Source organism: Acinonyx jubatus, chromosome A2 (genome assembly GCF_027475565.1).
Source record: "Acinonyx jubatus isolate Ajub_Pintada_27869175 chromosome A2, VMU_Ajub_asm_v1.0, whole genome shotgun sequence".
NCBI lineage: Eukaryota > Metazoa > Chordata > Mammalia > Carnivora > Felidae > Acinonyx > Acinonyx jubatus.
In genome coordinates this window covers 109,878,572-109,904,652 of record NC_069383.1, presented here as the reverse complement: position 1 = coordinate 109,904,652, position 26,081 = coordinate 109,878,572, and the positions used below count along the sequence as shown (strand labels likewise).

Here is a 26,081-nt window from a genome sequence, read left to right as displayed (position 1 = left end):
CCAGAGGGGCCACACCGCAGTCTCTTCTGTGACCTTTTCCAGTGAGAGATACCTGTTGTTTGAATTCCCTCGTGTCCTTGAATGCAGGGCGGCCCCAAGCCCGCATGTGGCCCTTGGAAGAAAAACCCCTAACTGGGTGGTCTGAGCCGGGCCACCACGTGGCCCCCAGAGGCTGTGCTGAGGGCCCTCTCTTCACTCTGCCCGCACCATGGGACTGCCAGACCCTGGGACAACGTCTTGGGCTTGAAAACAGGGAGAGTGAGGCCAGGGGCCTAGAGGGACTCACTCAAAGTCCCCAGTAAGTTGGCTCTTGAGCCCCTGTCCCGGACCAGGCTAGGGCTGGGTCCTAGGTCCCAGAGTGGAGTCTGGTCCCGGCCGCCCCCCCCCCGGAGGCCCCAAAGCCCCAACCCCGACCACACATTCAGCCAGGGGCTCAGCTGAGGAGGGAACGCGGCACCTTTCCTTTGGGGAAGCCAGGACGCAGGGTGCCCTCACCCGAGTCACATCCCCTCTCCTCGACCTCTGTCCCTTTCACCACACGGCCACTCCCCACCCCAGCCAGTCTCTGCCCAGCCTCTGCCTGGCCTGGCTCCTGCCTCCCGTCTCCACACCCAGCTCCACACACCTTCCTAAAGCAGGCCACGCACTGACCGACCGGGTCTCCCCCTTGCTTGGTCCTGACACTCACTCCCAGCTACTCCTAGGAGCCCTCCGGAGCGTGGGGAACCCCCTCCCACACACACAGTCTCAGAGACGGCTGTGCCCCGTTGCTGCCGTCGGTTCCCCGCCCCGGAAAGAAAAGATCCAGCCCGGATGGCAGGCTGGGCTCCCACTGGCGCCTCCTGGACATCCGTGGTGTGCCTTGACTCGGGCCAGGCCAGGGGTGTGGCGAGAATGGCTCTGCCTGCCCACCTCGGCCCTGGACGGAGCCCGGACCGTCCCAGCCCTCCCCCACGTGGGCTGTGTGCTTCAGGACTCTGTCCCCTGCAGCGATTCTGAGCCTCGCGTCCTGCTGCAGCCATCACCTCAGTACGGTTCCCAGGGAGCCAGCTGCAGACGTGGGGGTTGCCCTTCCATATAAAAATCTTTAATAAAAATAGCTCTCTTCAGAACCTGTCATAAAACGGAAGTACCAAACTGAAAGTCCTGCCACCTGGGCAGGAGGGAATGAGGCAGGCTGGACAGGCCACAGAGAACCGCGAGCAGTAGCCGACCCAAAAGGAACAGCTCTAGCTGGTGGCTGACACATGGGACTGTGGGCCGAGTTGACACAGTCTCATTTTTCAAGAGGAGGTAGCAGTATATCTTTTTAACGGTAGTCATAAATTGACCTCCCCACCGCGAGTGACAGGAGAAAGCTAAATAAAACGCAAGCACCCAGCTAGCAGCCTGTTTTACACACTCAAGATAAAAATAAGTGGGTTCCTACAATAGCAAGACATGTGTACAAAAGTGACAGCTGAAGCCCACAGCCTGCCAGGGAGGGCCAGGGGCCGGGGTAAGAGAAGGTGGGAGAAGGAGCCCCAGGACTCACAGCGCCAGCCTGCCCGTGTGCAGTCCCAGGACAGCAGAGCCCTGTGGCAAGGGCCAGCGGGGGATGATGGTCCCCTGACAGATTTCCAGACCCTGCACAGGTCCCGGCTCAGACCTAATACCCCAGAAGTCTTTTGGCCTCTTCACTCTGGGCCTGCAGGGTCTCACTGGCGTACTTCTGGAGGAGTTCCATCTTCTTCCTTCGCACAAGGGCCTCCTCGATCTGTGGACAGTGAGAGTGAAGGGCTCATGCTGGACTCCTCCACAAGGCCCTCCGTGCCCTGCTGGAGCTCAGCCAGGAGGGAGATCCCCAGACAGAGGCCATCGAGGAGCCAAACCCCAGAGCCAGCTCCCACTGGAAGCGGAGGAACAACCTGTTTGTCAGGATCCCCTAAAGCGGACGGGACCCAGCCCCCCGCTGCATGCTGCACCTTACCTACCGGAAGCATAGCGACCAGTGCCAAGTGGTTGGAGTCAGAGCTGCCCTAACGGATAGGAAGGGCGAAGAAAACCCACGAACACACTCTGTGCAGGCTCCTTTTCCCCGAGTCCTCTGGCACTGGGGAAGCCCCACCTGCAAGGGGAGCAGCTCTCAGCCTCTGTCCTACCTCTTGCTGTGATGGCACTGGGACATGGGCGATGAACTTCTGCTGCCCGTCTTCACCTCCTTTCTCCTGGCTGCCTTCCTCGTCAGACTACAAAACAGAGAACAACCAAAAGGCAGTGAGCCAGAGCCCGTTAGACACATGTTGGAACTGCTACAAAACACACAATTCGGCAGCAATTTAAGAGGAAAAAATAGGGTGCCTGGGTGGCTTGGTCAGTTAAGCATCCAACCTGATTTTGGCTCAGGTAATGATCTGTTTGTAGCATCCAGCCTCACTCGAGCTCCTTGCTGACAGCAATGGAACCTGCTTGGGATTCTCTCTCTCTGCTCCTCCCCTGGTCTCTCTTGTGTATGCGAGATAATAAATAAGTAACTAACTAACTAAATAAATAAAATCTCACTCACAAAATAAACTTAAAAAATAAATGCCAGGTGTGCCTGGGTGGCTCTGTTGGTGGAGCGTCCGACCTGGGCTCAGGTCATGATCTCAGCTTGTGAGTTTGAGCCCCGTGTCTGGCTCTGTGCTGACAGCTCAGAGCCTGGAGCCTGCTTCGGAGTCTGTGTCTCGCTCTCTCTCTGCCCCTCCCCTGCTCATGCTCTGTCTCTCTCTGTCTCAAAAATACATAAAACATTAAAATAAACAAATAAAAATAAAAAAATAAAAGGAAAAAAACAAAAGGAATGGGGAAGTTCAGTGCTCACACAGAAAGACACGGAGACACCCACTAACTATTTAAAAAAGCCACAAAACACTGTGCAAATGATGCTACCTTTTGAACGAGGAAAGAGAATTAGAAGAGAATCTAGTGACAGCCGTGAGAACCGGGTGCATCTCTGCACCCAGAGAACTAGGGAATCTTTGTTGGTCTTTACACATTCTTTGGTTTTTGAACCTTGTGAATGTTATCTATTTCTTTAATTAAAATTTAAAAAATTTAATTACCAAATGTACCCAATATGGGAAATGTACCAAATATAGAAAAAAGATCAATTCAGGGTCTGCCCACGAGTCAAAAGAGATTGCCAATAACTTCAGGAAATAATGTGGCCTTGGAAATCTGAGGAGAGAGGGCTCCTGTGAGGTGGTGGGGTCCGCTGTTTGCCAGTGTCGGTGCCAGACGCCCTGCACCAGCCTCTGCCCACACCCGCTGACTACTACCTAGCAATACAGAGGAATGAACTCTTGGATTCAACACCTCGGATGGAGCTCAAGGGCACTGTGTTGAGTATAAAGACCATCCTCAAAGGTGGCATACGGTACGATTCCACTTGTGAAACATCCTCAAGAGGACAGAATTATAGAGACAGGGAACCGACTGGAGTTGGCCACGGGATGGGGGAAGGAAGGAGGCCTGACTGTCAGGGTGCAACACGCGAAGGAACGGCTCTGTATCTTGACCGAAATGGTGGTTGTACAAATCCACACGTGTGATAAAAGACACACAACGCTATACATTCATTACGCCATCTCTGTTTCCTAGCGTTGACACCGTCCTGTAACTCTGGAAGATGTAACCGTTGGGGCAAACTGGGTGAAGGATACGCAGGACCTTCTGTACCACCTTTACAACTTCCTGTAAATTATTTCAAAACTACAAGGAAAAAAACCCACCTTTGGTGGCTCTCCATTGCTCTTCGGATGAAGGCAAACCCTCCTCACCGTGGAGCAGGGGCGCCGGCCTGTTCTGCCTTGCCGCCACCCCAGCAGCCCCTTACTGTGCTCCAGCCACACCGGCCCGTCCTCTGTCCCTCACACTCCCATGGTGTCTTTCAGTACATGTGTTTCCCCTGCTGCTGGAACACTCTTCCCTCACTGCCTCTCCCTTGGTTATTAACTTGTCCTGATCTTCCAGACCTCGGCTGAAGGGTCAGCTCCCAGGAAGAGCCTTCATGGGCTCTCCCCGCACCACATCACTATCGCAGACCGCTGTCACAGCCACTGGTTCCCACTGTCTCTACTCACCGGACTGTCTCCCCACTGACTCTAAGCTACAAGCAGAGCTTGTCTCCTGCTGTGCCCCTGGCACAGGCCTGGTTCACAGTAGCCACTAATTAAACAAACACCCGCTGAAAGAGCACATGAATTATTTGCAGCTGAAGAAGACCTTCCTAGGGCTTCAAATGTTTCACTGTCCCCACTGCTGAGCAGCCAGACCTGCATATGAACCTAACCTCAGGTCCACCGTACCCTGTGTGATAATGACCAAGTCACTAAACTTCTCCGAGCCTGCTTCCTTGCCACCGATGTCGCGGCAAGTTCCTCACCCAGGACCTGACCTATCGCCCACACACGGGTAATTCCCCTCCCCTTCTCAGACCAGCAAATCCATTTCATCCCTTCTCGATGTGTCCAGGGAGCAAGGGCTGCATGGCAGGCTCTTCAGAAGAGTCCAGAGCTAGCAGGCTCTGCCTGAGAGGCAGGATCATAGCTCCACCCTCAACCACCACTCTCTGAATAAGGCCCTCTCTGCTCTGGGCTGGTTTCTATCTCTAAAATGGGGTTGTTAAGACTAAACAAGACCTTTTGGCACTGCCACTTAAAAGGAAATGATGAGGGGCCCCTGGGTGGCTCAGTCAATGTCCAACTTCAGCTCAGGTCGTGATTTCATGGTTCATGAGTTCGACCCTGCATCGGGTTCTCTGCTGTCAGCAAAGAGCCTGCTTCAGATCCTTTGTCCCTCTCTCTCTCTGCCCCTCCCCGGCCCACGTGCTCTCTCTCAAAAACAAACAAACATTTCAAAAAAAACTTTTAATAAAAACATAAAAAAATAAAAATAAATGATGAGGCCTACCCTGCTGACACCTTGATATTAGACTTCTAGCCTCTAGAACTCTGAGGCTAGAAACATCCATTTCTGGTGTTTAAGCCGCCCAATCTGTGGTACCTTGTAATGTATAAGCAACTAATACAATAGATACATAATTAAACCTGAAAACATGGTAATAATAAAGAAGTGAATAAATAAATAAAAAGAAACGATGGGGACACGGGCTAGAACTCATGGCATCAAATGTGTTTATAAGTCCGACAGCAGTGTATTCAGAAGGGCCTATCTCTACAAAGCAGGTAAGTAATGCTGGGTATAAAGTACAGTTTACCAAGTGCTCTAACAGCCATTCCCTTCTAGAACCCTCCCTGCGATGCTGAGTGGTGATCCTCACATCCATCTTCCAGCTGAGGAAACTGAATTATCAGGGCTGGGCTTTGGTCCCGAACCCTCGCCAATGGGCCGAGGCTTCCTACCATCCCACCCATTCTCCCAAGGCCCAGCCTTTGTGGCTCAGAGCAGAGGCAGTGAGCACCGGGCCCCCCACTGCCCACAGTACCTCTTCCTCGGTGACAGCATAGATGTTGATCTCTTCCTCCTCTTCCTCCTCCTCCTCCTTTTCTCCTCTTGCCAGCCGGGCCTCTCTCTCAGCTTTCCACTTTTCCACCAATCCGGCCCTGACTGGAGAAACAGGAGAGCAGGTGCTGCTTAGTCAGGCCTCGAAATCAGCTTTATGTGCAATGCAGGGTGAGGCCCACATGTCCCCTCGGAAGAGGGGAACCCTCCATTCTGCCCTGGCAGGCAGGAGTGGAGTGTGAGAGGTAGTCTGGTCACACCACAGCTCTAGCTCCCAGTCACAACAAGGCAGCCTGGCAGGGGACAACCCCAGATCATCCCCAGTTCAACGACCTAAGTGACTTCCTGACATGCCTACATGAAAGAGGAGACACAGTGGTACAGCATGCCGGAAAAGGGCTCAGACTCCTGACCACCTGTACCCAAAGCCTTAGCTGACACACCAGGGGTCTCAGCACTAACTTCTTCCTCATAGGGCTGTCATGAGGCTTCAGGACAATGTCCATAAAATGCTTAGCACAAGGCTTGGCATGGAAGAAGCACTCAGAAAGAGACACCCACCTTGCTCTATACTGATAACCTATTAGCTGTGCTTAAAGCATATCTGAAAGCTACTTAAATGGGCACCACTTCCCGATTTCAAGAAAACCAATGTGGGAAGGAATCCAGACAATGCATTCTGGGTGGATAGGGGGCAGGTCAGATGTCACTCTTGGGCTTCCCCAACCTGCTGCTTGTGGCCCAACACAGCCCTGACTGCATCATAGATACCGAGAAGACCATTCCCTCAGAAGACCATCAGCAATGAAACCAACCCACTTCTGGTGTAAAGGACATTTTCAAAGGACAGAACAGAAACCAGATGCCATCTATAACGAAACGAAATGCTCAGAGACCTACATTTCTTTTCATATTCCTGTTCCAAAGGCACGATGACACCATCATCTTCATCAAGGTAACCGTAGTATTCAAAATCGATTGCTTTCATGAGCTCAGCGCGTGTCTTTCTTGGAGGGGGAAGAGCTGAAAGAAACAGCACCAGCTCAGCTAAATAACCCACCACAGTCACACCCAAGCCTTCATCCTGGACAATGTTATGTGGCCATGGAGTGTGCGTGCTCAAGAAAATACCATGATGTAGGCACCTCTCTGTACTAGCCAGAGATTTACATTAAGTGGTACAACCCTTTTTAAAACTTTAACCCAATTAGTCTATTTAGAAAAAATTTATACTAATTAAAAACACAAAAACAAAAGCTGGCAAAGCCAAATGGACAGAGATATACATTATTCACAGGGTCGTGAAAGCCTGGAATAACCTAAGGCTCTATGTAAGCTGTAGGATGTGTGTAAAATGGGGTATCTGATGGCCCCTGTACTGCTCTTGCACAAGATGCTTTGATAATATAGGAAATGTCATGTTAAATGAAAAAAACAAGATAGGAAAATGTAAGTATATAGATAAGACAAAAGAAACTATAAAAAAACAAAAAAGATAAATGAGAAAGTCCTAAAGAAAATATTTTCAGGGGCACTGGGTGGCTCAGTTGGTTGAGCGACCGACTTCAGCTCAGGTCATGATCTCATGGTCTGTGAGTTCGAGCCCTGCGTCAGGCTCTGTGCTGACAGCTCAGTGCCTGGAGCCTGTTTCGGATTCCGTGTCTCCCTCTCTCTGCCCCTCCCCTGTTCATGCTCTGTCTTGCTCTGTCTCAGAAATAAACAAACATTAAAAAATTTAAAAAAAAATTTTTTTTCAGACTAAGGTTTACTATTCAGGATACCTAAGTAATTCTTAAAAATCAAAAGGAGGGCATCTGGCTGGCTCAGTCAGTAGAGTATGCAACTCTTGATCTCAGGGTCGTGAGTTTGAACCCCATACTAGGTGTAGAGATTACTTAAAAATAAAAAATCTTTAAAAAAAAATCAAAAGGGAAATGGCAACCCAACAGATAGGTGAAAGAGTAAAAGCTGATCATTTCAGCAGAAAAAGCTCACATGTATAAAAATTTCATTTAGCATGATGCCTGGGTGGTTCAGTCCTGACCTCTGATTTTGGCTCAGGTCACGATCTCACTATTCACTGCTCCACTACTCTTGGTCCCTGACCCGTGACCATGCTGGCTGCACCCAGGACAGGGTTCAGGGCTAAAAGCCCTCGGGCTCAGAACGCTGTGTTCCTCCCAGTCAAAGGGAGTGGTTTAAGGGTAGAACTATGGTCTGGTCAAAGCCAACCAGATTCAATTCTGGGGGTTTTGCTTAAACTGCTTGGGAGAAAAAAAAATCTCTTGCTGAAGAGGACAAAATGTAAGTTGGTGATAAACCACTTGCTGCCACAAGCAGAGAACTAAACAGAGAAAAAGTTCACGCAGTGGAAGTCAAAACTGCAACATGGAGGAAATGTGGCCTAGAATCAGCCATTCCTGAAAGCAAACCACTGTGGGCTTCTCAGTTATGCGAGCCAATAAATTCACTCTCCTGCCTAAACTGAATTGGGGTTAAGCCAGGTGTCACTCACACTGATGAAATTGAGCTTATGAAATAAGCACGTAAGTGCATTAAAAAAGGCCTGGAAGGGAACGTAACAAACAGATAATAATGATTACCAGTTATCCAGGGGCATGGGGAAGGGGGGGGTACCCAGGGGAGAGTGCTTTTGAATATACTCATGAAGACTGACTTATATACCTTCTCATTAAAAAAAAAAAATCTACAACTGGAATAAATAATAAATTTAGAAAAATTATTTTTCTAAAAATATTGACCTCGATATAGGTGCCTCCCCCAACATATGAATTTTTTCTTCTTAAATTATCAGCTTTGATTCTTTGACCAATCTGTTGGGTTGTCATTTCCCTTTAAAAACTAGATGGAACTATGTCCCAATAGGTCAACAATTGTCATCTACAGATGGGAAAATATGGGCAGTTGTTTTTCTGATTTTCTGTATTTTACCACTTCTCTGTAATAAAACTATATTATTTTCACAATGAACAGCATGATACTTACACTTTGAATTATTTTTTAAAATTTTTTTAAGATTTTTTTTTTTTTTTTTACAATTTTATATTTAAGTAATCTCTACACCCAACATGGAGTTCGAACTTACAACCTCAAGATCAAGAGTTACATATTCCACCAACTGAGCCAGCCAGGTACCCCTTGAATTAATTTTAAGTGGTGTTAATAACGCACACAAAACCAGTTTGGGCATAATTAATTTAAAATTAAGCAGGGCTTGGGGCACTTGGGTGGCTCAGTCGGTTAAGTGTCTGATTTCGGCTCAAGTCATAATCTCACGGTCTGTGAGTTCGAGCCCCGCATTGGGCTCTCTACTGTTAGCGCAGAGCCTGCTTTGGAACCTCTGCACCCTCCTCTCTCTGCCCTTGCCCTGCTGGTTCTCTGTCTCTCAAAATAAACAAACTTAAAAAAAAAAAAAAAAAAGCAGGGCTGAATACAGATAGAATTATAAATATATTTTTAACATTTACTTATTTTTGAGAGAAAGAGACAGAGCACAAGTGGGGGAGGGGCAGAGAGATTAGGGAGACACAGAATCTGAAGCAGGCTCCAGGCTCTGAGCTGTCAGCATAGAGCCCAACGTGGGGCTCGAACTCACAAACCATGAGATCATGACCTGAGCAGAAGTCGGATGCTTAACCGACTGAGCCACCCAGGCGCCCCTAGAGTTATATTTTTTTTTTTCTAAATCTTTTTTTTATGTTTATTTATTTTTGAGACAGAGAGAAACAGAGCATGAGTTGGGGGAGGAGCAGAGCAAGAGGGAGACACAGAATCTGAGGCTGGTTCTAGGCTGTCAGCACAGAGCCTGACACAGGGCTCTAACCCACCAACTGTGAGATCATGACCTGAGCCGAAGTGGGACGTTCAAACCGACTGGGCCACCAGGCGCCCCTAGAATTATATTTTTAAAAGAAAAACTGACTGGAAGGAAATAGAGAAGAACACCAACAGTGGTGAGAATATTGCTGTCATTCTTCTCTGCTATTCACATTTTTTTCTATAATATTTAGACTACTTTCTTAAAAGGCAAAATTAAAATCCACAAACACTCCAGGCTAGTGGTTTCCAATTGCATTTTGGAAGGCCAAGGTTTGGCTGAAGCTCCCCACGGCCACGGAGGGAAAAGGCAGGACAGGTGAGGGGACCAGCCCTGAATTTGCACAGAGCAGTTCCCTATTACTCCGTTTATACCTACTGGGGTTCGGTCCAAGCTTTTACTTGTTCTTCGGCTAGGGTTTTTTCAGCTAACAAGTAACTGAAACATGAGCCCATTTCAATGAACATCAGAGCCTGCCCTGATAGTTCGAGGAAACTTCAAACCGGAAACATGTCATTCAGACTGAGAGACTGGCATGTGAGAATTTGGCGCCAGTCAATTCTGGATTCGCCTCCCAACCCCGACTGCGTGCCTTGGGCCTGTGACTTCAACTCCTGGTATTTAAAGTTTCTCATTTAAAATGGGGGAACAGTAATTCTGACACTGAATTACTGACTCCTGAAACAATACAGGAGGAGCACCTAGCATACAGATCTGTTAGGATGACTACCAAAAATTAGAGGCTAAGACCTTCACAAACATTAGCAGTCACTTACGTTCTTTTTCAAATAGCTCTCTAACACCAGGCAAATCTTTGGCTGCTCCAAAGTACTTGTAACCTCGATTTCCGGGGACTTCTTTCCCTTCATGATCCAGCATTTTAGGTCCAACTTTCTTATTGGGAAGGAAAAAGAGAAAATGAATCTGATCCTTTAACCCACTATTTCCATGTTTGCAAATATATTTTAAGATAATAACAATAATTGTGGGAAAATACTGATGTACACGGAAAAACATTTGGGCACTTTTTTTGTAAATTAAAATCAACCTAAATACCTAACAGTAAGAGGATGATTTATGTAAATTATAGCATTGTCATGGATGGAATATACTCTATAACTTAAAGATAATGACTCTTATGAAACTCCTATACCGCCTTGGGAAAACACTTATAACATGAGGTAAGTGACAAAAGCTCAAAACACAATTGCAAACAACCTAAATGACGAGCAGTAGAAGACAAATGAAATACATGCTGAAGACGGAATGCTACCCATTAAAAATGATGATGTCAACAACTACATGTAGTATGGTGACCCTGAGCCAGGTCTATAGGACTATAAAAGGATATTGTTGAGAAAATCTAGGAAACAGTCAAGTACTTTGCATAAAATGACTGTACCAAAGTGTCTTACACTTGATAATTCTACCACGGTTACGTAAGAGAACATTCTTCCTCTTGGAAAATACACACAGGGGCGCCTCGGTGGCTCAGTCAGTTGAGCGCTCAACTCTTGATTTCAGCTCAAGTCATGATTGCAGGGTCATGGGATAAAGCCCCATGATGGGCTCTTCATGGAGCATGGATCCTGCTTGAGATTCTCTCTCTCTCTCTCTCTCTCTCTCTCTCTCTCTCTCTCTCTCTCACCCTCTGCCCCTCTCCCCTGTTCGCATTCTCTCTCTCTAATAAGAAAATAACAAAAATAAGAAAGAGAGAAAATATACACAAGAGATACTAAGTATTAAGGGAAAAAGAAGCATAATGTGTTAAGGTACAGACAGAAAATGACAAAGTAAACACAGGAAAAAAGCCAAAATCTGGTAAATGTGTATGAAGGGTATATAAGAATTCTCTGTACTAATTTTGCAACTTTCTCAAAAATTTGCTTTTTTTTTTTTAATGTTTATTTGTTTTTGAGAGAGAGAGAGAGAGAGAGAGAGAGCGAGTGGGAAAGGGGCAGAGAAGGTAAGACAGAGAATCCCAACGCGGGGCTTGAAACAAATCGCGAGATCATGACCTGAGCCAAGTACAGGAGTTGGACACTAAACCGAATGAGCCACCCAGGCACCCCTCAAAAATGCTTTTTAAAATGATGAGGGGCATCTGGCTGGTTCAGTCAACAGAGCATGTGGCTCTTCATCTCAGGGTCATGAGTTCAAACTCCACATTGGGCATAGAGCCTACTTAAAAATAAAGAAATAAAAATAAAATGATGATATAAATGACTATTGAAATGAAAGTATGCTCCTGAAACACTGTTAAGTGAACAAAGCATATAGTTACAATAAGAAACAATTTCCGTAAAAATAAACATATATATACATAGAAAAAAATGCTAGAAAGTTTAAATAGAAAATGTCAGTAGTAGTTATTTCTGTGTAGTAAAAAACTATATAACATTCTGTATCATTCATAGAATATAACAAATTTTTTAATATTTTACAATTTTTATGATTTTTTATTTTATATTTTCTTCCTTTTTTTTTTCTTTTTTTTTTTTGCATAAAACTCTGTAGTATCTACACAGACAATGTTACTATTTTGGAAAGAAACAAATCCTACAACCAAAGTTGTATATACAGTAAGTGTGATCTCAATCATGGCACTCACAGAAAAACAACAGAAGGAACTATTCAAGTAGTTTCATCCAGGTAATGCCATCCTGACTGAATGCTATCCTGCTTCCTTATACTTTTCTGAACTTGATAAATGTACTACTTTTCTTTTTTAATGTGGCAAAATACACATAACAAAATTTACCATCTTAACCTTTTTTTTTTAAGTTTATTTATTTATGAGACAGAGAGAGAGAGACAGACAGACAGCATGAGTGGGGGTGGGGCAGAGACAGAGGGAGACACAGAATCTAAAGCAGGCTCCAGGCTCTGAGCTCTCAGCACAGAGCCCGACACAGGGCTTGAACTCACAAACTGCGAGATCATGATCTGAGCCTAAGTCGGATGCTTAACTGACTGAGCCACCCAGGCGCCCCAGCATCTTAACCTTTTTTTAAAAGTTTATTTGCTTATTTTGAGAGAGGGAGGGAGAGAGAGAGTGTGCAGCGTGCGTGCACAAGTGGGGGAGGAGCAGAGAGAGGGAGACAGAATTCCAAGCAGTTCTGCAGTACCAGCGAAGAGCCCGACACAGGGCTCGAACCCACAAACCATGAGATCATGACCCGAGCCAAAATCCAGAGTCAGGTACTCAACCAACTGAGCCACCCAGGCACCACCCATCTTAACCATTTTTGGTGGACAGTTCAGTGATACTAAATACATTCATAATATTCTATAACCCTCACCACCATTAATCTGCAGAACTCGTCTCATCTTGTGAAACTAAAATTTTAAATGTATTACTTTTACACATAGAAAATGGAAATAAAACTGTTAAGCATTAAAAAAAAATTCAAGAAAGAAAAATATTGAAAGATTAATGTGAATTGCACCAAAAATTTATAAAATAAACTTGACCAAGAAGGTGAAAGACCTGTACTCTGAAAACTGTAAAACACTGATGAAAAAAATCGAAGATGACAAATGAAATGGAAAGCTCTTCCATGCTCATGTACTGGGAGACTTAATATTGTTAAGATGTCCATATTACCTAATGCAATCTGCAGATTTAATGCAATCCCTATCAAAATACCAGCAGCACTTTCCAAAAAACTAGAACACATAATGCTAAAACTTGTATAGAACAACGAAGACACCAAACAGCCAAAGCAATCTTGAGAAAGAAAAACAAAGCTGAATTCCAGATTTCAAGATATACTACAAAACTGTAATACTCCAAATAGTATGGCAGTGACACAAACACAGACACACAGGTCAACGGAACACAACACAGAGCCCAGAAATAAACCTAGGATTATATGGCCAATTAATGCACAACAAAGGAAGCAAGAATATGCAATGGGAAGACAGTCTCCTCAAAAACAGTGCTGGGAAAACTGGAGAGCTACATGCAGAAGAATGAAACTGGACTACTTTCTAAAAACCATACCCAAAAAGAAACTCCAAATGGATTAAAGACCTAAACGTGACACTTGAAACCATAAATATACTAGAAGAGAGCACAGGCACTAAATTCTCTGACATCGGCCATACCAACACTTTTCTAGATATGTCTCCTAAGGCAAGGGAAACAAAAGCAAAAATAAACTATTGTGACTACATCAAAATAAATAGCTTCTACAGAACAAAGGAAATAATCAATAAAACAAAAAGGCAACCTATTAATTAGGAGAATATATTTACAAAGGATATATCCAATAAGAGATTAATATCCAAAATATAAAAGAACTTCTACAACTCAATACCAAGAAATAATCCAATTAAAAAATGGGCAGATGACATGAACATTTTTCCAAAGGCAAAGATGGCCAACAGACACATTGAAAAGATGCTCTACATCACTCATCATTAGGAAAATGCAAATCAAAACTACGAGATATCCTGTCAGAATGGCTTAGTATCAAAAACACAAGAAACAACAAGTGTTGGCATGGCAAGGATGTGGAATAAAAGGAACCTCACGCACTGTTGGTGGGAATGCAAACTGGTACAGCCACTGTGGAAAACAGTATGGAGGTTCCTCAAAATTAAAAACAGAATTACCACATGATCCAATAATTCCACTACTGGTATTTGCCTAAAGAAAAATGAAAAACACTGATTCTAAAAGATAAAATGCACTCCTAATACTGTAGCATTATTCACAATAACCAAGATATGGAAGCAACTCAACTGTTCATGGATTGATGAATGGATAAAGAAGATGTGGTGTGTGGGGCGCCTGGGTGGCTCAGTCGGTTAAGCGACCAACCTCAGCTCGGGTCATGATCTCACAGTTCGTGGGTTTGAGCCCCATGTCGGGCTCTGTGCTGACAGCTCAGTGCCTGGAGCCTGCTTCAGATTCTGTGTCTCCCTCTCTCTGCACCTCCCCTGCTTGTGCCCTGTCTCTCTCTGACTCTCAAAAAATAATGTTAGTAAGAAAAATTAAAAAAAAAAAAAAAAGATATGGGTGTGTGTGTGTGTGTGTGTGTGTATAATGGACACTCAGCCATAAAAAGAGTGAGATTGGGGAACGTGGGTGGCTCAGTTGGTTAATCATCTGACTCTTGATTTTGGCTCAGTTCATGATCTCACAGTATGTGAGATCAAGCCCCATGTCAGGCTTTGCACTGACAGCACAGAGCCTGCTTAGGATTCTCTCCATCCTTCTCTCTCTGCCCCTCCCCGACTCTCTCTCTCTCAAAATAAATAATACACATTTTTAAAATATTTTTATTCTTTTAAATAATCTCCACACCCAACGTGGGGCTCAAACTCACAACCCCAAGATCAAGAGCGGCGTGTTCCTCTGACTGAGCCAGCCAGGTGCTCCAGGACCATGGCCATTTTAAACAAGAGGCCAGGGGCGCCTGGCTGGCTCCATTGGTTGAGCCTAAGACTTTGGCTCAGGTCACAATCTCACGGTTTGTGAGTTTGAGCCCCACATTGTGCTCTCTGCTGTCAGAGCAGAGCCTGCTTCCGAAACTCTGTCTCCCTTTCTCTCTGCCCCTCCCCTACTCACACTCTCTCTCAAAAATTAATAAACATTTAAAAATAAATAAACGAACAAACAAGAGGCCCAGAGAGATTAAGTGGCTTACTCAAGAACATCTGGACAGTAAACTGAGGGGCCCTATCTGCTCTGATCGCTGTGCTATGGGGTGTTTAAGAATTATCCTACCATGGGGCGCCTGGGTGGCTCAGTCGGTTAAGCGTCCGACTTCGGTCCAGGTCATGATCTCACAGTTTGTGAATTCAAGCCCCACGTCAGGCTCTGTGCTGGCTGTGTGGAGCCTGGAGCCTGCTTCAGATTCTGTGTCTCCCTCTCTCTCTGCCCTCCCCTGCTCGCTCTCTCTCTCTCTCTCAAAAATAAACATTAAGGGGCACCTGGGTGGCTCAGTCGGTTAAGCATCCGACTTCGGCTCAGGTCATGATCTCACAGTTCGTGAGTTTGAGCCCCGCGTCGGACTCTGTGCTGACAGCTCAGAGCCTGGAGCCTGCTTCACATTCTGTGTCTCCCTCTCTCTCTGCCCCTTCCCTGTTCATGCTGTGTCTCTCTCTGTCTCAAAAATAAACAGTAAAAAAAAATTTTTTTTAATAAAAATAAAAAAATTAAAAAATAATAAACATTAAAAAGGTAAAAAAAAAAAATTATTCTCCCTACCTTTCCCATGTTTCCTGTCCACATTTAACAGGCATTCTTCAAAGCTTCTTTCATTCCTCAAGTACCTACTCGGTGGCCAGCATGGGCTGGGAGCTGCAGCGGATGCAAAGTTACCCAGCCTGCCAAAACGCTTACCCCCAAGATCCACTGGCACAGTGGCTTACTTACTCCATAATCAGGACCACCCAGCTCCTTTATCCGGACTTCCCAGTGTCCTTTCTCTCTTAGCAGTTTGTTAATTTCATCATTCAGGTCCCGAATTCGGAACTCACCTAAACCAGCTGGAAAACAAAAACATTAACATTGTTTCTTCAAAATAGCACTCAATGTTATACCCTAAAAATAAATGTCAATACCTAGGAAGGTATGCGGGACAAAAACACTCATTTAAATTTATAAGAAAAACCATCACACCCAAATAAAGGAAATGGCAAGGATTATGAACCGAGTCCCCACCAGCACAGGGGAAAAAAATTCTTGAGGAAAACCTTCATCATCATTAGCAACTGAAGAAATATGAACTGAAGCAATCCTACTGTTCCATTTATACAACTATTAAAATACTTTGGTGGTGGGGGCACCTGGCATCCAACGCCAGCAAATATGCAGCGAGGCTGACATAAGCACCGGGACTGGGAGAATTCTGTGTTGGTTTCACCCTTTCAGGAAAGCAATGTTTTGTTATATGGGAACATCTTTTGGCAAAGACTATACTCTGAGAATGAACCCTAAGGGACTCATTTAAAGGAATATGCACAAGAGAGTTTGCAGAGGTGTTGTCTCCCAGGCCAAGAGCAGCTGGGGCATCCCACCACAAAGGAAGGGAAATGGCTAATGAACCTTGATATGTTGAAACAAAGTATCACGTGGCTGTTGCAAGGGAGTAACCTCCCTCCCCCTTCTCCACTGAATGGTTTTTGTACCACTGTCAAAAGTCAAGTGACCACATGTGTGGCTCTATTTCTTACTCTCTTCCATTGGTCTATCTTTCACCACTACCCACCCCATTATCTGGAATACAGTAGCTTTATATAAAATCTTAAAGTTAGGTGGTATGAATGCTACAATCTTGTTCTTTTTCAAAATTATTTTGGCTATCCTAGTTCCTTTGACTTTCCATTTAAAATGTAGAAAAAATCTGGCAACTTATTTAAAAAAAAAAATCCCATTGGGATTTTGATTGTGGTAGTATTTGAAAAGACCAAGAACTGACATCATTACTAGGTTTGGGTCTTGCCATCCACGAATGCCGTGTACCTCTCCACTTACTTGGGTCTTCTCTGATTTCCTTCATCAATGTTTTAGTTTTAAGCAAACAGACCACACATACATTTTGTTAGATGTATGCCTAAGTATCTCTTCTGTTTTGGTGCTTTTGTAAATGGCCCTTTTTGCAAATGTTCTATTACCAATTTTTCAGTGCTGGTTTATAACAATAGAATTGATTTTTGTGTATTGTCCTTCTTTCTACTCTGTAACTTTGCTAACCTCACTTATTCACTTTAGAAAGCTTCCCATAAGATTTCTTGGGATCTTCTACACGGAAAATGACATAGTTTGAGAAGAGAATTGTATTTCTTCCTTTCCAATCTGTGTGCCTTTTATTTCCTTTCCTTGCTTTACTGCACAGACTAGGAATTCCAGTATGACCTTGAATACAAGCGGTAAGAATTTCTGCCTCGTCCTTGCTCTTAGGAGGAAAGCATTCAACCTTTTGCCATTAAGTACGATGCTGGCTATAGGTTTTTTGGGAGAAGTGTTTTATCTGGGTGAAAAAAATTCCCTCTTATTCCCAGTTAGCAAAGAGTTTTTACCATGAGTGGATGTTAAATTTTGCCAAAAATTTTTTCCGTTATCTACTGAGATGATCTCTACTAAAGATCATCTAGAGAGGCTTCTCTACTTTAGAACGATGATACAGTGAATTATATTCATTTCTGAATACTGAATCAGACATGTACACCAAGGATAAATCCCACTTGGTTGTGATGTGTTATCCTTTTTATAAATTACTGGATTTGGTTTGCTAATATTCTATTGAAGATTTCTACACTCATGAGGAATATTCGTTGGAAATTTTTTTCTATTCATGTAATGTCTTTTTCCGATTATAGTATCATGGTAATGCTCATAGTCAAACTTCTAAAATGAAGGAGTAAGTGTTCCTTCCCCTTCAATTTTCTGGAAGAAACTGTGTTGAATTGGTATTTTTTCTTCCTTAAATGTTAGGTAGAACTTACCTGTGAAGCCATCTGGGTCTGGAGTTTTCTTTGCTGGAAGGCTTAAACTATGAATTCAATTTCTTTAACAGATACAGGGGCATCTGACTGCCTCGGTCAGTAGAGCATGCAACTCTTGATCTTGGGGTCATGGGTTTGAGCCCCATGCTGGGCATGGAGTTTACTTAAAAAAAAAAAAATTCTTGATTTCTTTAATAGACATAGGAATGCTCAGGTTTCAATTTCATCTTGAACAATGTTTCTAAACAGTGGCACTACTGACATTTTGAGTCAAATAATTCTTTGTAGGATATACTGTAAGATGCTTAGTGGCTTCCCTGGCTTTAACCACTAGATGCCAGTAGCACCCCAAGTTATAAAAATCAAAGTTTCTCCAGATACTGACAAATGTCCCCTGGCGGGGCAAAACTGTCCCTGGGTAAGAACTAATTCTCTTTAAGTTTCTGTCTTTCAAGGACTGGTCGGTTTCATCTGAGTTGATGAATTACAGGCATAACATTGTCTGTAACATTCCCTTATTAACCTTCTAATGTCTGGAGAGTCTGTAGTAATATTCCCAGTGTCATTCCTCGTGCTTGTAATTTTTTTAAGTTTGCTTGTTTGTTGGCTTGTTTATTTACGTAATCTCTATACCCAACATGGGGCTCGAACTCATGACCCTGAGCTCAAGAGTCAGGGGCTCTACTGACTGAGCAAACCAGACACCCCTAGATGTTCCTAATTTGTATCTTCTTTTTTTCTTGGTCAGTCTGACTAGAAGTCTATTAATTTTATTGACCTTTTTATTTATTTTTCTTTTTTTTTTTTAAGTTTATTTATTTTGAGAGACAGAAAGAGTGAGCAGGGGAGGGGTGGGACAGAGAGAGAGAGAGAGACAGAGACAGAGACAGAGACAGAGAGTCCCAAGCAGGCTCTGCTGCACTGATAGTTCAATGTGGGGCTCAAATTCATGAACTGTGACCTCATGACCTGAGCCAAAACCAAGAATCAGACACTTAACCGACTGAGTCACCCAGGCATCACTTACTGATATTTTTAAAGAACCAGGTTTTAGGGGCGTTGGGTTTAACGACTCTGGCTCAGGTCATGATCTCACAGTTAGTGAGTTCGAGCCCCACACTGGCTCTGTGCTAACAGCTCAGAGCCTGGAGCCTGCTTCGGATTCTGTGTCTCCCTCTCTCTTTGTACCTCCTCTGCTCACGTGCTCTCTCTCTCTTAAGAATAAATAAACATTAAAAAAATGTTTTTAATAAAAAATAAAAGAGTAAAGCCTTGGTGAGGCTTAAAAAAAAAAAAAAGAACCAGCTTTTGACTTCTTTTCTCTCTTCATCTTCGATTTTCAGTTTCATCGATATCTGCACTTACCTTTATTATTTTCTTCCTTCTGCTTACTTAGGGTTTGGTTTACTCTTCTTTTCTACTTTCTTAGCGTAGAAGTTTAAATCATTGATTTCAGACCTTTCTTATTTTCTATTATTTTAATACAAAAAAAGAACATCCCCCAAAAATTGTTTTTGTCCCTTAAATTCTGACATTATGTTTTCATTTTCATTTACTTCAAAATATTTTCGAATATCCTTGCAGTTTGCTCTTAGACACATGGGTTGCTTAGATACATGCTGCTTAATTTCCAAATATTTAGGAATTTTCTAGGTATCTTTCTGTTACGGATTTCTACATTAATTCTGTTATAATGAGAGAACATACTTTGTAAAATTTCAATTATTTTAAATTTGCTAACATTTGTTTTATAACCCAGAATATGTTCTATTTTCGTGAATATTCTAGATGCTCTTAAAAAAAGAAAGCATTCTGGGATGCCTGGGTGGCTTAGTCGGTTAAGCGTCCGACTCTTGATTTCGGCTCAGGCCACGATCTCACCGTTGGTAAGTTTGAGCCCCACTTTGGTCTCCAGACTGATAGTGCGGAGCCTGCTTGGGATTCTCTCTCCCTCTCTCTCGGCTCCTCCCATCTGGCTCTCTCTCTCTCTCTCAAAAAAATAAAATAAAATAAAAAATAATAAAACTTTTAAAAAATGTTTTTTTTGTTAGGTGGAATGTTCTAGAAGTGTCAAATTGACTCATACTATTATTCAGTTCTTCTATGTCCTTAATGATCTTCTATCTACTTGTTCTACTGATTATTGAAAGAGAAGTGTTGAAATCCCCAAGTCTAATGGTGGATTTGAGAATCAACACTGCAGGGGTACCTGGGTGGCTCAAGTGGTTGAGTGTCCAACTCTTGGCTTTGGCCCAGGTCATGATCTCATGGTTCTGTGGGGTCAAGCTCCATGCTGTCAGCATGGAGCCTGCTTGGGATTCTCTCTCTCCCTCTCTCTCTGCCCCTACCCCTCTCGTGCATGCATGCACTCTCTCTCAAAATAAGTAAAACTTAAAAAAAAACAAAAACAAAAAAAAAACCACTGTAAAAGACAAATTAGCTTACCATTCTGAATTTGAGCCACTTTTTTAGAGATCTCTCCAATGATCTGTGAAAAAAAGAAAAGGTAATATTCTCATGACTTTTGATTATGTCTGAAAGCACAGAAAACATATAATTCAAGATTAGTAATTAAAAATACTTAGAATTCTGGTAAAGAATCACTGAGAGAATAAGAAACAATCAGAATACAAATCAAAACCACAATGAGGTATCACCTTACACCTGTCAGAATGGCTAAAATTAAAAAGACAAGAAATAAGTGTTGGTGAGAATGTAGAAAAAAGAGAACCCTCGTGCACTGTAGGTAGGAATGTAAATTGGTACAGCCACCATGGAAAACATGGAGGTTCCAAAAAAAATGAAAAATAGAAATGCTATATGATCCAATAATTCCACTCCTGGGTATTTACCCAAAGAAAATGAAAACACTAATTTGAAAGATACATGTTAACTGCAGTATTATTTACAATACCCAAGATATGTAAGCAACCCAAGTGTCCTTGGACAGTTGAATGGATAAGAAAGATGTGTTATACATATACAACGGAACACTACTCAGCCATAAAAAAGAATGAGATCTTGCCATTTTCAACAACATGGATGGACCTAGAGGGTATTATGCTAAGTGAAATGAGCCAGACAGATTTCACTTACATGTGGACTCTAAAAAGCAAATCAAATCAATTAACAAACAAAAAAGCAGAAACAGACCCATAAAGACAGAGAACAAACTGATGACTGCCAAAGGGGAAGGAGGTGGGGGATGGGCATAATAATGGGTGAAGGGGAGTGGGAGATACAGGCTTCCAGTTATGGATTGATAAGTCGCGGGGGGGGGGGGGGGGGGCGTGCAGTGGAGTTCAGCATAGGAAATATAGTCAATGGTATTATAATAGCATTTATGGTAACAGATAGTAGCTACACTTGTGGGATCACCATGTTGTATACCTGAAACTAATGTAACATTCTGTGTCAACTGTACTTCAATAAAAAAAAGAAACAATCAGAGACTTGTTACTTCTACTAAGACCAGATTCACCCAGAACATACTTGTCTTCTCCACTTCTCAGCTTTGGGCAGCTCAGTACATTCTGAGGCAAGGAAGGGTCTTCTTTCCTATGAAGAAGAAAATACACATGTTGCCACTGCACTAGTTACAAGTTCTGTGCAGCATTCACAACTGATTCAGCCCTTAAGACTAAATGTCTAGTGGTCTAAACACATTTGAAGTTTCAGTTCCAAATGATCTCCAAGCCTTATATCTCACACTACAGTCTCCACTTGGAAACAACTATACGAGGGGTGCCCGCGTGGCTCAGTCAATTGAGCATCTGACTCTTGATTTCAGGTCAGGTCATGATCTCACGGTTCATGGGATGGAGCCCTGCAATGGGCCCTGTGCTAAGAGGGTGGAGCCTGCTTGGGATTCTCCCTCTCCCCCTGCCCCACTTGCGCATGCACTGTCTCTCTCTCAAAATAAATAAATAACTTTTTTTAAAAAAAGGAAACAACTATACATGCAAAAACATACATACATTGCACTGTATCTGGTACAGTGAACCACTGGAAACAACTTAAAAGTTCAATAATAGAGAGATGACTAAGTAAGCTAGGTTATATTCACTTCATGGAATATTCATATTATCTTAAGAAATGTCTATCGGACACCTGGGTGGTTCAGTCAGTTAAGCTAAGGTCATGATCTCATGGTTCATGATTTCGAGCCCTCTATCAGGCTCTGCACTAATGGTGTGGAGGCTGCTTGGGATTCAGTCTCTCTCTCCCTCCCTCTCTCTCTCTCTCCTCTCTCTCTCTCTCCTTCTCTCTCTGTCCCTCCCCTACTTGCTCTCTCTCTCTCAAAATAAAGAAAATTAAAAAAAAAGAAATATCTACAATATTCAGAACATACATAAACGTGTATGTGTACACATGCATGTGTGTGTGAGCATGTGTGTTTAATTTCTTCTTTTTTAATTTTTTTTAACGTTTATTCATTTTTGAGAGAGGGAGAGAGACAGAGCATGAGCGGGGGAGGGGCAGAGAAAGAGGGAGACACAGAATCAGAAGCAGACTCCAGGCTCCGAGCGGTCAGCGCAGAGCCCGACGCGGGGCTCAAACTCACAGACTGTGAGATCATGACCTGAGCCAAAGTCGGACACTTAACCGACTGAGCCACCCAGGCGCCCCTGTGTGTTTAATTTCTATAAAATAAAACAAAAATATTGAAAGAATGCTGCCTATTATCCCTGACCTGGTTGAGTCTCCATGAGTTGAGATCATTTACTGGTATCAGCTTAGAGCTCCTCCCCATAGCACATTCCGTTTTCTATTATTCACTATTAGACAGAGCTGGGATAATATGGAAAGCCAATTATCATAATACAGAGGAAATGGAAGCAGCTAGATCATCAATCACACTGCCCCAGCTACAGAGAGAGACACCTAGAATTCAAATGTATAGACTCCTAAGAGTGCCAGCGGCTATCGACAAGAAATTGGAAGCCTCGTCTGCTCAGGAGAGAGTTTTACCACATTTATTCTTAACGATTTACAATTCATGAAGATTTACACCAACCTTCACTTTTCCCTCTTCCAGTTGAGCTTGGCGAAATCTTGCTAAGGCCGTCCTATCAGAAAGAGAGAAGAATCCATTAGATACCGCTCACAGACTTCTTATCGCTCAAGTTCCTAGATGACATAGATCTGCTCATGACCATATTTAACATCAGCCATTCATGAATATTATTCATAAATAGATTATAATAATTATTCTTCATAAAAAGAGAGAATACATGAGCATGCACAAGAGATTAAGACACCAAAGAGAAGTTATGGGTTTCCGTGTCCCGACCGTGGAACTTAAAAAGCCATGGGTGTTCCTGAACACCCAAATATCTATTTTACTTACACTGTGTGTAAAGACCATGGGAAACTCTCCTGATCAGACCACTTGGTGAGCAACACATCTGGATGCTAAAAGACTAGCATCATGGGGTGCCTAGCTGTCACTCTCATGGCCCCTTTACCATCCCCAACTAAACTAATGTGTATCCAGTATAAGTTCTGGGGAGTTGTCAGAAAACACTAGTAGGGAAAACAAACATCGAACACGGGCATACTATTTATTTTAACACACGTAGAGAAAGAAAAATACGAAAAGAACCAAACACAAAAAGAGCTCCATGGTGATAATTAAGTCCCTTAAAATTTACAGACAAAACTGAATTGATACTTACATGGCCTTTTCTGCATTTCGGGCCTAAAAGGAGACAGAAGGGGAGAAAAATGCCCATGTTTAAAATACCCTTTTTTCACATACTTTTAGAGAAAAGTATCAAAAGGACAGTCACAAGCATAATGTTTGAACTAGCATCCCAAAAGAAAAAAAAGAAAGAAAAGAAAACCAAAAGAAAAAAAAAAAATCAAAAGACATCCAAATCCTGTGACTTTACCCACGCTGCTCCCTCCACCTAAAATCTTCACTCCTCCACTGTCCCTCCCCACCCTTTGGATCTGACTAACTCTTATCCATCCTTCAAAATGTATCACCTGTGTCATCGCCATCCCAGAAAGTTCATCTGTGGCCCCTTCTTCCCAACTGGGCTGCTACCTTTTGTGTGGGTTTGTAACTACCATGATCCTTTCCACTCAGCATCCCAACTGTCTGTTTCCAGCCAGCAGAACTTGAGGAAGAAAAGACTGGCTTTTCCAAAAGGAGTTTTATGTAACTACTGTCACACAAGTGTCAAGTCCACTGTCCCTGAAACACTGTCAAGCACAGAACATGTTTTCTGGGTTGTAGTTTAAGTAGAAAGAGTACTCGCTAAGTCAGGGACTTGAACTTTACTCTCAACTCTTCCACTCACCATCCCGGAGAAGTAGTCTCTCAGGTTCCCCATCTTTACAACAGGGATCATACCTCTTATCTCCTAGAGATGTCATGAAGACTTAAGAGATAAACACATAAAAACATCAGGTATGCAGCTTCTAGAGCCTCAGCAAAAGTTAAGTTCAACGTAAGTCTCCTTCCTGGCCTTCCGCTACAATGGACACAGCAACAAACTTGGCAAAAGCTTGGCGGATACGTGAACACATTACCAACTAAGGATAAAACAAAGCAGCTCTCCCAGGGGAAGCCATCATCTTGAAGGCTGAGGCAGTGTCCTACCTATTTTACTAAATCCTAGAGATTCTAGATATTTAGTTTAGTGTTTCTCAATGTTTACTGCATGCTTAAAACACCGCGGTAGGTGCTCCTTGGAACTTCCCCACCAAACAATGAATCAGTGTGATACGGGCACGTACCCAGGGTAACGTAAGCCCACTCATATATGAATGTGCGATGGTGACAGGGATATAAAATACCCAACAACTCCTGTACCCAAAAATATCCAGGCCCAGGGATTCTTCTCCCCTGCTAGGGAATAGGCAGAAGGATTCCCTATGTTTGTTAGAGTTCAGAAATGACGAGCCTCAAGGCTGAGCAGGGCAGTATGAAGCAGTAATTTGGGATATAGTCTCCCACAGAAAGGTCTGATTCCAACCCTAGAAGGTTTCTTCCCTTCTTGGGATCTTGGGCTCATTAATCTACAAGAGCATGCAATACATCTTCTATAACCTCATTACTGTGTCTTGTGCTTCTTATGCGGGCTTCGCTTAATGAAAATATTATGGTAACTAACATGTATGAGCATCTTCTTTGTACCAGCGCTAGGTGCATTCTCACACTGACATGTCGGGAGTGCTTCCTGAACCAATGGAGAAGCCAACAAACCACTCCAGACCACAGAGATCATACCCTCAGGCAGTAACACTACGCCATCCATTCAATCGTTACTGAACACCTACAACGTGTCACACCCCTAAGAAAGCCACTATTAGACACTAAGAAAGCAATGTTGAAAAGACCGACCCCCGTGAAGTTTACATCTTGCGGGGGAGATGGAGAAGAGACATAAATCAAATAACCCAGAAACATACTGTCACCCCCGCTGTTCATCCCCCGTATGGGACCTGGGGACAAACAAGTGGGCCCACGCCAGGCACCGTGACTCGCTGCCGGTCCTTGCGCCTCTCTTAGTTTTCCCGGGCGGTAAGATAAGGCGCTTCATCGAGATTACAACAGTGCTGGAGACGGTAACTCCGCTCTCCGAGGTTCCCATTTCCCACCCCAAATTCTGACAGCTGAAGAGAGGAGGAAGAGAACCCAAGTTACAGGTAGACAAGGAGCCTGAAGCCTGCAGTGATGCCCGGCTGCACCCCTCCACCACGAGCGACCGAATGGGGCTGGGAGACCTCACTGCGCGCCCGCTCGCCCCCTCCACCACGCACCCACCCAACTCACCATGGTGGCAGTGAGGGCGCCGCCCTCGGGCCACGCGGCCCCAGCCCCGGGAGCTTCACTGACTCGGGCGAGGCCGACCCCGGCGGGAACTGAAACACTCTAGCTGACCGCACCACGGATTTTTCTGTCGGAAGGACAAACGGGATGGACCGGAAGTTGGGGGCCGGAAGTGAAAATGGGACTCGACAAGAGGAGGAAGAGGAAACGCAAAAGCGCTCTTGTAGGACTGCCTTCCCTAGGCGTTCGGGCGTCGCACTGACACCCGCGTACGAAGACTGGGGGCGTTGGCAAATTGCGCCTGCGTAGTGAGACTGACGTGTCTTAGACTCCGCTCCCGACGGCTGGTTTCGCTCTCGCGATAACGAGTGCAAATTTTCTTGCGTTAACTATTGCTACTGCGGAAGCGGAGGACACCGGGTGAGGTTCAATGTAAGCTGCTTGGGGTTATGGTTGCCGTTCTGGATCGCATCCCACCGGCCCCCTTTTTATTTCTTTTGGTGAGAGCAAACATGC

At 43.9% G+C, this 26,081-nt stretch overlaps 1 protein-coding gene across 1 annotated transcript; it reads right to left on the bottom strand.

Moving 5' to 3' along the window:
• Window positions 1-1,065: 1,065 nt before the first annotated feature.
• Window positions 1,066-25,807, bottom strand: ISY1 (ISY1 splicing factor homolog). The gene is made up of 11 exons (XM_015075254.3): window positions 25,569-25,807; window positions 23,461-23,483; window positions 22,800-22,851; window positions 21,275-21,340; window positions 20,228-20,270; window positions 15,711-15,823; window positions 10,099-10,216; window positions 6,385-6,507; window positions 5,468-5,589; window positions 2,142-2,228; window positions 1,066-1,756 (listed from the first exon to the last, which is right to left on the bottom strand). Exons 1-11 carry the CDS (start codon window positions 25,569-25,571, stop codon window positions 1,649-1,651), a joined length of 858 nt encoding a protein of 285 aa, XP_014930740.1. The 5' UTR covers window positions 25,572-25,807; the 3' UTR covers window positions 1,066-1,648.
• Between the last annotated feature and the right edge of the window lie 274 nt (window positions 25,808-26,081).

What these genes read in the sequence shown, in the direction of transcription:
- ISY1 (XM_015075254.3), bottom strand. An exon ending in ACAGGAATATGAAAAGAAAT is followed by an intron (nt 5,590 to 6,384) that starts GTAGGTCTCTGA and finishes CTGTTTCTCCAG; the next exon opens with TCAGGGCCGGATTGGTGGAA. An exon ending in ATGCTGTCACCGAGGAAGAG is followed by an intron (nt 2,229 to 5,467) that starts GTACTGTGGGCA and finishes TCTGTTTTGTAG; the next exon opens with TCTGACGAGGAAGGCAGCCA.